Below are 12,521 nucleotides of genomic sequence, written 5' to 3' on the forward strand. Positions count from 1 at the left end.
CTAAAGAAGGTCCAATGTTATTGAATAAATATTAAACGCAGCAACGTTATTGAATAAATACAAATGCAGATTTGACCGCTCACCTATTGCACATTGAACTCGTTTGCGCGCGTTGTGTCAAAATGTATCGATAATTATATTGTATAATTCACAATTCTGTGCGCGAGAGGAAAAGAACGAAAGAAAAAAAAAGAATGAGATTATAGCTTCACTGTGTTACATACATCGAGCTGACGCGACGGTCCGGTGTAAATGCACACAAAGGAAACGAGAATATTTTATTCGTAATTATTTTTACTTAACCTTTGAGATTTAAATATTTATAGATTATTTTCATACATTCGCATTTATTTTGGATGGATGCTTCGTATTGTTTATGTTCAAATTTTTTTTCGTTCCAAACAGAAAATGGAAAAATGTTAAATAATAAAAAATAAATATGAAAATAATCTATAAATATTTATATTAATTTATATTAATATAATTTGTGGTATATTAATTTATATTAATATAATAAAGCAGTTGCAGCTAATCCAACACGTTGATTTCTTTAATTACTGCTTAAATTTTTTTGTGTGCCATAGCGCTAATTGAGAATCTCGAGAAAGAAAAGGAAAAATATAGATAGAGTACAGAAGCGATTTGCTGTATCAATTGATAATAACTGATAATAGCGGAGAGAATGTACGTATGTTTAAAGCGCTCCGTGGTGTTGCGCCACTATGTCGGTCGATGCGCGGTTGCGCGGACTGGTCGTTGCTGGTCACACGCGAGACGCCATATTGAGAGGGGTTGCAAGTGTCGAGTCTGAACTTCGAACCTCCGAACGTCCGAATAAGTCCGAATGCGTGACCTGTGGTGTTTACGCGGTTCCGGGTAAAGGCCGTGATACAGTTTCGCATCGATTCCGTGGCCGTTGCCTGGAATACGGTGCGTCGTGTGACACCGAAACGGGCGTAGCGGCGCTGTCATGAGCGGCAGCGACGGCGAGGACGGTCGACTCGAAAAGAGCACCACCACCACCACCACCACCACCGCCACCACCACCGTCGCCACCATCACTGGGGAAAGGGACATAACCGAAGCGATGGGTGACGACGACGGCGGTTCGACAGCGACGACGATGAAACGGCACTGCAACGACGTCATCGCCGTCGACAGCTGCACCGATTCCGCCTGGACGTGCCGGGACACGGACACGCTGAGCGACCACGAGAACGAGGACGCCCATGTGTTCCCCGCGGTCGCGGACTATGATCCTACTGGGGTACGTCGTCCTCGTTCTGACGTTCTCACGTTTTGCGCCAACCGAATGTCGGCGATGTGGTCGAGCGATTTAATTTTAATAAAATAATCTTTTTTTTATAATTTAAATAATCTTTTTTTTAGACCGACGCTCGCGCGTTGTAACCTGAAATCTCTATCAAAAGTGTGAACTGTTACCTTCTTAAAGTAAAACATTTTATTGCAGATTCAGTCAGCTGTGAAAATTTCCTTTTCAAGAATTTAATATGCTATTTATTAATATATTTTTAATATTATACATGTACATAGGTGATATATTATCCACACGAAAACATAAATGTCCGTGTTATGTTATCTCCTTGTCAGTTATTCTGGAATTAATGTATTAATAGACTCTGAATAATGTATTAATTAGTATTGTTTGAAAGAAATTTAAATGACACAGCTGACAAAACAAAATTATAATAATAACAAAGACAAGTGTCTTGTTTATGTAACAATAAATATTTCATATTATTAAATTGTTTTTATAACAATATACTACATATAATAATATATCCTGGCACATACTTCTGACATAAATAGACATAGATAAAGAAGCCTAATCTTTTTAGATTAAATATTCCTAATAATAGTGATTTTTCAATATTTATACTGTTAACAAGGATCTTGATTCAATTGATTTTACTAATTAAATGATTAGCTTTTATACTGCTTTTTTTCGGATATAGATTATATTGCATAAATAAGTTTACTCTATTAAATACTTTATTTATAGTGTGGGACGACCGATCAGCGTGTGATTGATGCGTTTATCAGAGGTGCAAGAGCAGCTGATGAAGATCGTCGCAAGTCATCTTTAGTGAGCACCGATGCACTCGCCAAGCTATACTCCTCTGCAACAGCTATGGATAGTCAGTCACGTCTTGGGAAAGAGTCGTGCTCCTGTGATAATACAGCTGACTACAAAGCTAAACGGTAATGTCAGCAATCAGAATCTCAAGAAGAAGTAAGAGAAGCAAGAATGTGACATTAATTGAAAGTATCTTGTGTATGTGCAGAGACATGTTTAGAGAGGAGCTGCAAAAGGCTATGAACTTCCAAAATCTATGGACAGAATTACGGCAGTACATACGTACTGATTTTAACGTTGCTTTAGAAACTCATACATATAACTCTCCACAATCTCATCGTGGCAAATTCACTAACGATATGCATAATACTGTTATTCAGTAAGAAACATTTACATATTGAAATTCTTTTATTGTTATACGAACTGTTATGTAACAATTTCTTTCATTATAGATTATGTAAAAGAGATTCTCACCAACTTTTCATGAGATTAGTGAGCCAAGCGCAAGAGTTTGTGATAGAAGTAAAAATTCGTTTGTTTGCTCTTCTACACGATCGTAGCGTGAATTTAGCTGAAATTTTTCTTACTGGTTAGTACTATTTTTTATAAACATAAATTTCAAAATATCTATCATGATGGATGTAAAGTTTATCTGGATTTCTCACAATATAGGTCTCTTGAATGACTATGATGCTCTCGTATCGACAGCGATTATAATTTCTGAATTAGTAAAACCATTAAAAAAGTGCCTCAACTTCAATTTGACGTGGGACTGCTTTATTAAAAAGTTATATCAGATTTATGTATATAATGACGCTTTAGTGCAAAATAATTTACCTACGTTTATTGGCCAGGTAAAATATTCTGTTTTACTGAAGAAACGTCCGTGGCATTTGCGACTTGGTAAAGCTAAACATGTACGTTTGCATTTTTAGTTGAGAAAACTTCTACCGTTGAAAGGCTCCAAATACCAAGCTCTCGTTCATAGATATTTATCTTTCGATGACGAAATGACGAGAATCGGTAATTTATGGCCTGAGACAGAGCCATGGATGGATAAATATAAGTAAGTTGAAGAACATTATACTATTTACGTCATTATTTCCAACATCTCAATAGAATTGGATAATAAAAGATCGAAAAATAGAATTGTTTTTAAACAAAATATGGTTTTAGTGCAGAACAAGCCGTTCGTATGACAAGACTTAGACAAATTAGAGAAGCTTGGGAATTGTTCACAGCAACACGTAAATTTATGGAGCGTAGTATGTTAAACAAAACATCTGATATCGGAAAGTAAGATGTGCATATATATATACAAAAAAACTAACAAATTTCTTTTCCGATGATTTTCTTTAATCTATTGCAACAAATTTTTTAGTGAAATGCAAGAGATCCATGGACAATTTTCATCGCTCATTGCACATACATCCGGAAGTGATAGTCCACCTTTAAGTCCAGTATTAGACTTTAGCTCAGATTCTATAGCTATGCCATCCAGCATAGAGATAGTTCAAATATTGTTAGATGATTGGAACAAAGCTCAACATCAAAAATTAGCGGATATAGCCGGGGCATTAACTGCCACCGAAGTAGACGCCGCTGGACAAGGCGATTCTAATTGCTACGATTACACACGTGCAACGTGTCAGCTGGCGCAATATGCTATCAGATCAGTAAGGTATGTCATATAGATATGTAAAGAGTCGTACTTCGATTTTTATTTATTTGTGTGATAGTAGATATCAATAATTCTGACTTGTTTCAGAACTCACAATGACGACTCCGGCGATACGGAGAATGGGCTTGAGAATAGAAAAGAATGCGAATGTTATACGTGCAATGAAACTGGAGTTAGTCATACGGTAAAGAAATTATTTCAAATCATACATTAATTTATTAACGATTATTATTTTACCTTTTTATGTTTTTAATTCTTTAATATTTTTTTTGTAAATATATTAAAATAAAAGTAAATTAGTAGTTTTTACTAAAGTAAAAATATATTATCTATTTAATACTTTTAATTTAGTACTTCTAATACACGAGTCTGAAAACTTTTAAATCAAATAAAAATAATTGTTATGTATAACTTTATAATTATACTTTGTGTAAAATTTCTTGAAAGTAATTTATACTGATAATTTTTTTATAGGATACATATAAAGACGAAAATACCGAGAGGGACGAGATAAATTCTCTTCCATCCCTTAGTAATGGATTTCTAGGTGAGCAAATAAAATAAATTAATAATGGCAGAGATGTCTCAGAGAAATAAAAAAATAATTACATGCATTTTTAGAAATGCCCACAAGTTGTACGCAAGTTAAAAAGAAAATAGATAATTTAAATGACGAGGATAAAAAGAAGAAAGAATCGGGCGTGCGTGACACTTTGCACAAGTATATCGGCTCAAAAACGCCCGAGTCGGAACCTTGTCTGTGTGTTTATCAACACGCGCAAGAAATAACGGAAAGGAAAAAGGAAATTTTAGAAAGTCCGCCCTGTCCTTGTCTGTTGAATTCAAGACGCAAGTGGGATATATGTCCTTGCTTGCCTAAATGTAAGTGATGTAAAAGATTTTTTATTGAATTTTCACTTATTATTTAGCTTAGTAAATGATCAAAAAATCAATATAAAAATATCAAGGCCAATAAGAGTTAATTTTGTTTATAAACCTTTAAACCGTTATTAATAGTAAAAAACCGTACGTACATACATAAGCTTATTAAAATTATATGTTTCGGCTCTCGGATCGAGCCATCCTCAGATTCATTTACAATACTTAATAATACATTTATGTCGCTCTAAAAGTTCATGGTGACAGTTCTATGCGCTGACCTAGTCGACTGCTTCCATGATAACATGATCCACTTCTAAAAGATTAACTGATCTATTGTTGATTGTATCAAGATGTTAAAACATGTTAAAACATAATAACGAAACGTCAATTTTTATATACAGTTAATTAATCTTAATTTATCAGTCTATTTGATAATAGTTTCTTCAAAATTTATTGTTTAATTTAATTCATTTTTGTATGGAATTTTCTAATTTTAATTTTAATTTTTTGGGATTTATTTCTCAAGTTTTAATTGCATTTATGAATGATTATGATTCATTAGAACATCATGATACAATCAGCAATAGATCAGTTAATCTTTTGGAAGTGGATCATGTTATCATGGAAACAGTCGACTAGGTCAGCGCATAGAACTGTCACCATGAACTTTTAGAGCGACATAAATGTATTATTAAGTATTGTAAATGAATCTGAGGATGGCTCGATCCGAGAGCCGAAACATGTAATTTTGATAAGCTTATGTATGTACGTATGGTTTTTTACTATTAATAATGGTTTAAAGATTTATAAACAAAATTGACTCTTATTGCCCTTAATATTTTTATATTGAATTTTTGATTTCATAAGAGTCCTTTATTATTAACTTTTTAGTAAATGATATAATGTTTTTAAAAACAGCCATACCTGAAACGGTCGTAGCGAATGGTCGTCCCAAAGCTACATCACCGACTTCTATCGTAAAGACTAATCCAGAACCAAGTGAGAAACCTGTTGTAAAGACTGCTGCCACACAACCCGCCCAAACTCAAATGAGGCATTCTACAACACAAACTCACAATCACACCATGCATCAGGGTAGGTATAAGTAGTGAGTAATTCCTCCGTTGTATCTTCGTCATGTCGTCGTCAATCTCTTTTCTACGTCTTTGCCATATTTATTATGTACACCTCCGTACATGTACATCTTTTCTTCACGCAATCATAGGTAACACTCATTCGCACGGACTGCTTCCAGATCTGACGAAAAACACAGGTCCGTGTTCTCACCCTAGACTTCGCCCACTTAATCATACACCGCATGCGTGTCATAAGCAAGCCAATGTTGAGCATATCAAGAGAATGTCATGTAACGATTGTTAGTAAACAACGGATATATATTGTGTACATCTGTTAAAGTTAGATTTCTCATTTGGACGTTATACATTTGAATCTTGTATTTGTTTCAGTGAGTTCAGGAGACGGTGACTGTTCGGATTCAGGGAGCAGTCAGGGAGACTCGTGTTCTACGAGTAGCTCTGCACAGAGAGATGCTAATATGAGACATTGCGACTGTTGCTACTGTGAAGTCTTTGGTCACGGAATGGTGAGTTAGATATTTAAAAAAAATCACGTGGAGAGACGTTTATTCGATTTGGAGAGTGATGACTATCGATAAGTGTATTTATTATTTCTAGCCATCGGTTGCGCCAGTGAGTCGAAATTATAAGGAAATGCGGGAACGACTGCGACAACTTCTGACGAAGAAAAAAGCGAAAAAGTGTAAGACTGTTACAGCTGGATGTAGTCCGCAGAAAAGTCCATCGGAATCGTCGATTCCTAATGCTAACTCCGAATCCAAAACCATGACAAATTCGATTCTCAGATCAAATACTCCAATTTCGACGACGTCTACGACCCAGTATGATCAACGAGATCAGCGAGATTTAGAGGAGTTGTTAGAGTTTATCGAAGGTAATCAAAGCGGAAAGAAAGACAACAAGAAGGCTGAAAAGAAAGCGAGGCAGAAACAACGAAAGGTTTGTTTAAGAACGAATTATGCTGTGCTATATTCCGTATATAATTTTATATAATGTTAACTGATGTTAATTCTTTTGACAGCTTGAAGAAAAATTGAAAAAGGACAGACAAGAAGCAGAGAGACAAAAGTTAATAGAATTACAAAAAAAGACACCGGAGGTGACGATTACTGTTGTCGATCCTCAAAAACCTGTACCTCAAAGATTATTGCCTCAATGTAATTTACCTGAGGTTTCCATTTTGCCAACGTCATCATCAGTAGCTTTACCTACGATAAAACCATTAAATAGAAAAAAGGATAAGCAAGAAGTTTGTAGCAATAGTAGTAATAACTGCGGTAGTAATAGTATTATTAGTTTGAGTAACAAGACAAAGACAGTGTCTGCAAATTCAAACGCAAAAAATAAGAGTATTAATAGTGCAGAAAAGTGCGAAGTACGAAATACGAATTCTACCCAAGGGAATAAGAGTAATGCGAAAGTTGATGGCAATAAAGGAAGCAAGCTATCAGCAAGTGTTAATAATATTACAAAAAACAATTCGAATAATGCCAATAAGTTATCGGACGTCGATTTACTCGATAAAAAATTGACGAAGAAAGAAAGGAAAAAATTGAAGAAGGAAATGAAGAAACTGGAAGAAGCGAAGGCAAAAGAAACTGAAAATACGACACATACAGAATCTCAACCACAAATAGTTACTATTAGGAGGGAGATAAATTCGAACAGCGCTGAACCTACAGTCACGATCACTCTAAAAGGCCAAACTCCAGCTGAGGATAAGGTTCTATTTACATTGGTGAATGGACAGACTAAAGAACCTTCTCACAAGTCGGAACAAGAACAAAATCAAAGTAACAACGGAAAAAAGAAAAAAATCAAGGCAACTAACAACAATAATCCTTTACAACAGGGAAATAAATTACAGCAATCGAATAATTCGAAGCAACAGACTCAAATTAGAACCAATGACGGTAAGAATTTGAAGCAACAGGTAAATAACGAGAAATCGAAAAATACTAAACAGGCAGATGAGAAGAAGGCTCAACAGCAAAATGTCAATGAAGGCAAAAATTCCAAATCGAAGAAAGATAAAAAAAATACAGAAAACAAGGAAAATGTATTGCAGCAACAAAATATGGTGAATAAAAGTAAGAATCAACAAAACGCTAGCAGCAAAAAGCAGAATAAAGCGAGTACTCCTCCTCAGACGCCAGTGTCGCAGAAGCAGCAGCAGAATCAGGTTATAAACGAATCCATGATTAGTAAAAAAGCAAAGAAACAACAACAGCAAGATAAAAATCTGCAGTCGAACACCAATAAGAGCAATAAAAATAATAATAATGCGAATAATAAGAACGTATCAAATAAGAGTGATTCTCAAAAAAATAATGTAAATAAAACGAATCAAACTACCATAAATAAGCAACGTGTAGTACCCACAGAGATCCAAAATACGTGTTCCGAACGAGTTAGTTCGCCATCGCTTAGTAGCCAGTTTAAAGACATTGGGCCAAATTCCAAAATTAATATCGAAAATCTTAAGTTACCACCGGGCATCACAATTACGAAGGTCGACGCTCCGCCAAAACCGCTTCCAATCAAAACGGCTCCTTTGCCAAAACCAGTGAATCCGCCTAAGCAAACTACCATTATCGCCGCGCCAATGAGCGGTGTTCAGTCGAGTTACGCGAGTCCGCAGGGTGGTGGAAATGTCATAGTGGTGGACACGGGCAAGCTCAAGCAAGATCTATTACCGAAAGCCAACGAGAAAGGTAGGCTGTAAGATAAATAATATTAGTGTAGATAAATGAAAGAAGCACATGCAAGATCGGTTTACGAACTTAATGTTTTGCTGTGGATAAGAGAATTTAGTAGTGTTTATTTTAATATGCGATATTTAATTTTTAGTATATTAAAGTCTTCAATTCAGGAGAGTAAATATATTTTTTATTCATGCAGTGATTTTAGAAAATAAACACAATTGTAATTAAATCTTTTTATTATAATTGCATGATTTTTTTAAATTGATTAAAGCTTTTATTCTATTTTGCAGGCAACTTGTATAATAAAAACAACCACGTTCTTGCTTTATGAAGAACTAATGGAATTCTTTAAACAATTAAAATGTTATTTATTAACAATTATTGGAAGGATCTTTAAAGATTATAAATCTCTAAATGTTTTTTCCCCCAATATAAAATGTTTGTCTTTTAGTCAATGTTTACATTATTTTATATTTTCAAGGTTTATGTTATTTTCATCAATATTTTATACAAATTTAATTTTTTATTTTCTCTATATATAGATTCATCGAAAGATTCGCAATCTCAAAATACTACTACCGGCAAAAAGAAGAAGAAGAAAAATAAGAATTCAGTCAATTCGGGCAACACGGCGGTTTCGTCGCCGGTGCAAAACAATGACGCGTTCGTGAATGATCACGTGGTCGACGAACCGGCGAGGATACTGCATAATCCCGGAACTAACATGGTGACTATCAGGAACCCATCGTTTGGACCGATGAAAGTACCACCGACACAACAGGCTGCGATCATTAAAGTTTCGGAGAACGGCATGGTGACGATCCGAAGTCCGGCTCTGCAACAGGCGATCAATGCGGGCTTGACGTCACCACCTAAGCCGGATTACATAGTCAAGGGCGATCTAGCGTCGTCATCGGCGGGTAGAACGACAACAAATGATTGCGGTCAGCTAAGCGTGAAACACGCCAACGGTGTCATATCATCAAGCCTGGCGGAATTGCGCAGTCGATTGAGCGCGCAGTCAGATTGCACGTCATCCTTGTCCGAGCTCGCCAATATCCAGATCAGCCAGATGACAAATGGCCAACCGATACCAGAGAACGGCATCAATCTCAAGGGTACCAGCGTCACCCTGACAAAGGTGAGACCCGAGGCAACGAGTATGGAGGACGCGCGACAGGCATCAGCGAAGTGTACGGCGGTGAAAGAGGTGGCGATAAACGCTACTTCGGTCAATGGCGGCGGAAGCAGTGGCAAAAGCAAGAAAAAGAAAAAACGCGGAAGCGGCACGGGACAGTGCGGAGATGACTTGGACCTCGTTGGTGAGAAACAACAATAATCAGACTTTAACATGTAAATCTGCTTCTTTCATTTTGTTTGTTTTCTTTAACACACGTTATACATTACACAAATACATTGCACAGCACGCATCCTTCCCGGGTTGTTTCTCACGTTCGCAGCGACTAGATCTCGTTTCTTTCTTTTATGAAGGAAACTACCCATACGTATCTCCTTTGGACGCTTGTAGGTTCATATAAACGATTTTGTTTCTTTCACTTCATGCCGTCTCAAGAGAGAGCACTGCCCTACGTTAGGACACTATGTCGTCTGCTAAATCAAAAGATTTTTGAGATATCAAGTATTCGCGAACGAAAAAAGAAAAAGAGAATGGAAAGGAGAGGAAGATATACTTTGAGAGTTGATTTCTTGAGGAGATCGCTCGTAGGAACAAAAGAAAGCAAATGGTCAATGATCTTCTTTCTTTAATTTTTTTCAGATCCACAAGATTCATTCCAACAATCCAAATCACTTCGCTCTTTTTTTAAAGAGTAGTTAATTGTGTCTGGATGTAGACGCGGATTTTTGCGATCTTTATTTTCTTTCCCATTTGAACCAGGGTTGGTAAAGACTAATGTTTTTTTTTTAAGAATAAAACATGTTGTGTTTCTTCTTGAATATGTTTTTAATGCTTCAAATATGTTATCAATTAAGCATGTTTTAAACTGTTTAAAACACGTTTAAAACATGTTTTTTACCAACCCTGATTTGAACGCAGAACGTGAGGCAGTGCCGTCTCGATAAAGACGCCGTGCAAATACAATAAAGATGAACGAATGTATGATAATGGAAAGATAGGGGACGCGGGAGAAAATTCATACACGATACAAGATTATTTTAAATCAGGAATTAAATTCCGAAAATAGTGTCAGCGGTAATACTGTGTATTGGTATCGCATTTTTATTTTGATAAAACTGCAATTAGAAACTTGTAATTATATTGGATTATTAGAATATATAATAGTCAAAAAGTTCCGAATTTATTCAAATATTATATCTTTTTTAAATATAATGATAGAGAAAATTTATTGCAGTTTATTGGATTTGACAGCATAGAATTATATTATATATCAGTATTATATAATAATAACGTATTACACTGAAAAATTATCTGTATATTAGTACATACATTGTATTGATATTTATATTGAGTTAGTTTTATCGTATAAAATGATATAACAAAATGTATTATAAAATATATATATTTATATTCTATATTTGTATGTTTTTATTTTAGTCTCAGTTTTAAACGCGATCGACCGACGAAAATTAATGGACAAATTACTCGACTAGATTTATATTGACAATATATAGGGGTGATGATAGATACACGAATGTGATATAGTATATGATGTTTTTTAAATCTACTGATAATATTAAATAAAAGAGCGAGCTACTTTTTTTCAATGTTATACTCTCTTTTCCCCTTTATCGGATTAGATGTTTCCTAAAATGCTACACAAGTATGGGTAGTCACACTCATTATCTTTCCTTTATTTCTTTTTCTTCTTTTTTTTCTTTCTGTACGATATTATGTTAAAGTTACTTCACTGTCTTATAAGAAAAGAGAAGACAAGGACGAACTCTCAGGACAGTTTTCTTAAAACATTTTTGAGTAATATCTTATTGATGACAACGATGATGAAAGTTAGGAAAAATAAAATGAATATTAACAACTGTACTGGTAACGAAGCGTAACGATTCTAATAGAGTACTGTTGCTCACGTGTGTTGTCGTCATCGAGAAGTGTTCGCAAATCCGACATGGATATTTCGTTGATTTTATATTGCTCCATGAATGTGCGTGACGAGTGCCTCGACATTGTCTGGACGATATTCAAGACGTTAAACACACGTTGACACTGTTGTCGCCCTTTTTTCTCATCTCTTTATACTTCTACCCACACAGTAGACAAGAGAAAGAGACGTAATGCACAGCAGATTTTGCCAATTATTGTCGCACTCGCAGGCGGGCTGTCGGTGTATCCAGTATTTAGAGCGTGTCTTTTACAGAGGTATTCACGCCCAAAGATATAGACCTCGAGAACGACGAGGAGATGGACGATGATGAGCGCGAGCTGGAGGCCTTCAAGCGATTCTGTCTGCAATCAGTACCGCCACTGCACAAGGAGAAAGTCAATCTCAATATCAAGGACATCGTATTGAAGAAGAAATCATCGTCGTCCTCGTCGTCATCCTCGTCAACGTCGTCGTCGTCAGCGGCGGCGGCCGCTGTAATAGCGGCCAATTGATTTGTATAATGATTTGAATAATCCTGCGTTACCATCCACGATTACTGCCATTTTCAATGAATCGACGCGCGATCTAGAACGCAATTGCATTGCGAACGATTCGTGTCTTTGTCGACATTGTTGTCATCGATTCTGGGTTTTTACAGAAAAACAAGTATGTAATGCCTTCGTAGATGAATATTTAAATGTTAGCGTATTAGAGTGAAGGAACGGAGTAGGAACGACGACGGCATGGTCGTATAACGATCAGATGGTGTCATTGTATATGTATATCGTTAATTGTAATTAGAGATATAAGTTTCCTTTGCGACGAAACGATAAGTTTCTTTCGCGAGATGTCGTTCAAAGCATCGTTTTAGACGAGGTCAACGGCATTTGTAAAAATTTGATCTCGCCGACACTTTAGGAATAAGTACGATTGTAAAGTTAAACGCGACAGTGTCGTTAATAAGTGTCACGAGAAGATACA

The 12,521-nt window shown here is 35.8% G+C and overlaps 1 protein-coding gene across 4 annotated transcripts; it reads left to right on the forward strand.

Moving 5' to 3' along the window:
* The first annotated feature begins 781 nt into the window (after positions 1 to 781).
* On the forward strand, positions 782 to 12,197 carry LOC108763861 (uncharacterized). 4 transcript variants are annotated; one of them, XM_018511777.1, is made up of 18 exons: positions 782 to 1,267; positions 2,024 to 2,223; positions 2,307 to 2,477; positions 2,551 to 2,687; positions 2,771 to 2,952; positions 3,034 to 3,164; positions 3,275 to 3,394; positions 3,480 to 3,779; positions 3,867 to 3,963; positions 4,254 to 4,326; positions 4,401 to 4,661; positions 5,580 to 5,756; positions 5,887 to 6,036; positions 6,128 to 6,264; positions 6,356 to 6,697; positions 6,780 to 8,472; positions 9,006 to 9,785; positions 11,814 to 12,197. In XM_018511777.1, exons 1-18 carry the CDS (start codon positions 971 to 973, stop codon positions 12,050 to 12,052), a joined length of 5,487 nt encoding a protein of 1,828 aa, XP_018367279.1. In that variant the 5' UTR covers positions 782 to 970; the 3' UTR covers positions 12,053 to 12,197. The 4 variants fall into 4 exon arrangements, with proteins under 4 accessions (XP_018367279.1, XP_018367281.1, XP_018367280.1 ...); XM_018511779.1 differs by having other exon boundaries at positions 5,917 to 6,036; XM_018511778.1 differs by having other exon boundaries at positions 3,867 to 3,951.
* The last annotated feature ends 324 nt before the right edge of the window (positions 12,198 to 12,521 follow it).

The sequence above is a fragment of the Trachymyrmex cornetzi genome, unplaced genomic scaffold, assembly GCF_001594075.2.
Source record: "Trachymyrmex cornetzi isolate Tcor2-1 unplaced genomic scaffold, Tcor1.1 scaffold386, whole genome shotgun sequence".
NCBI lineage: Eukaryota > Metazoa > Arthropoda > Insecta > Hymenoptera > Formicidae > Trachymyrmex > Trachymyrmex cornetzi.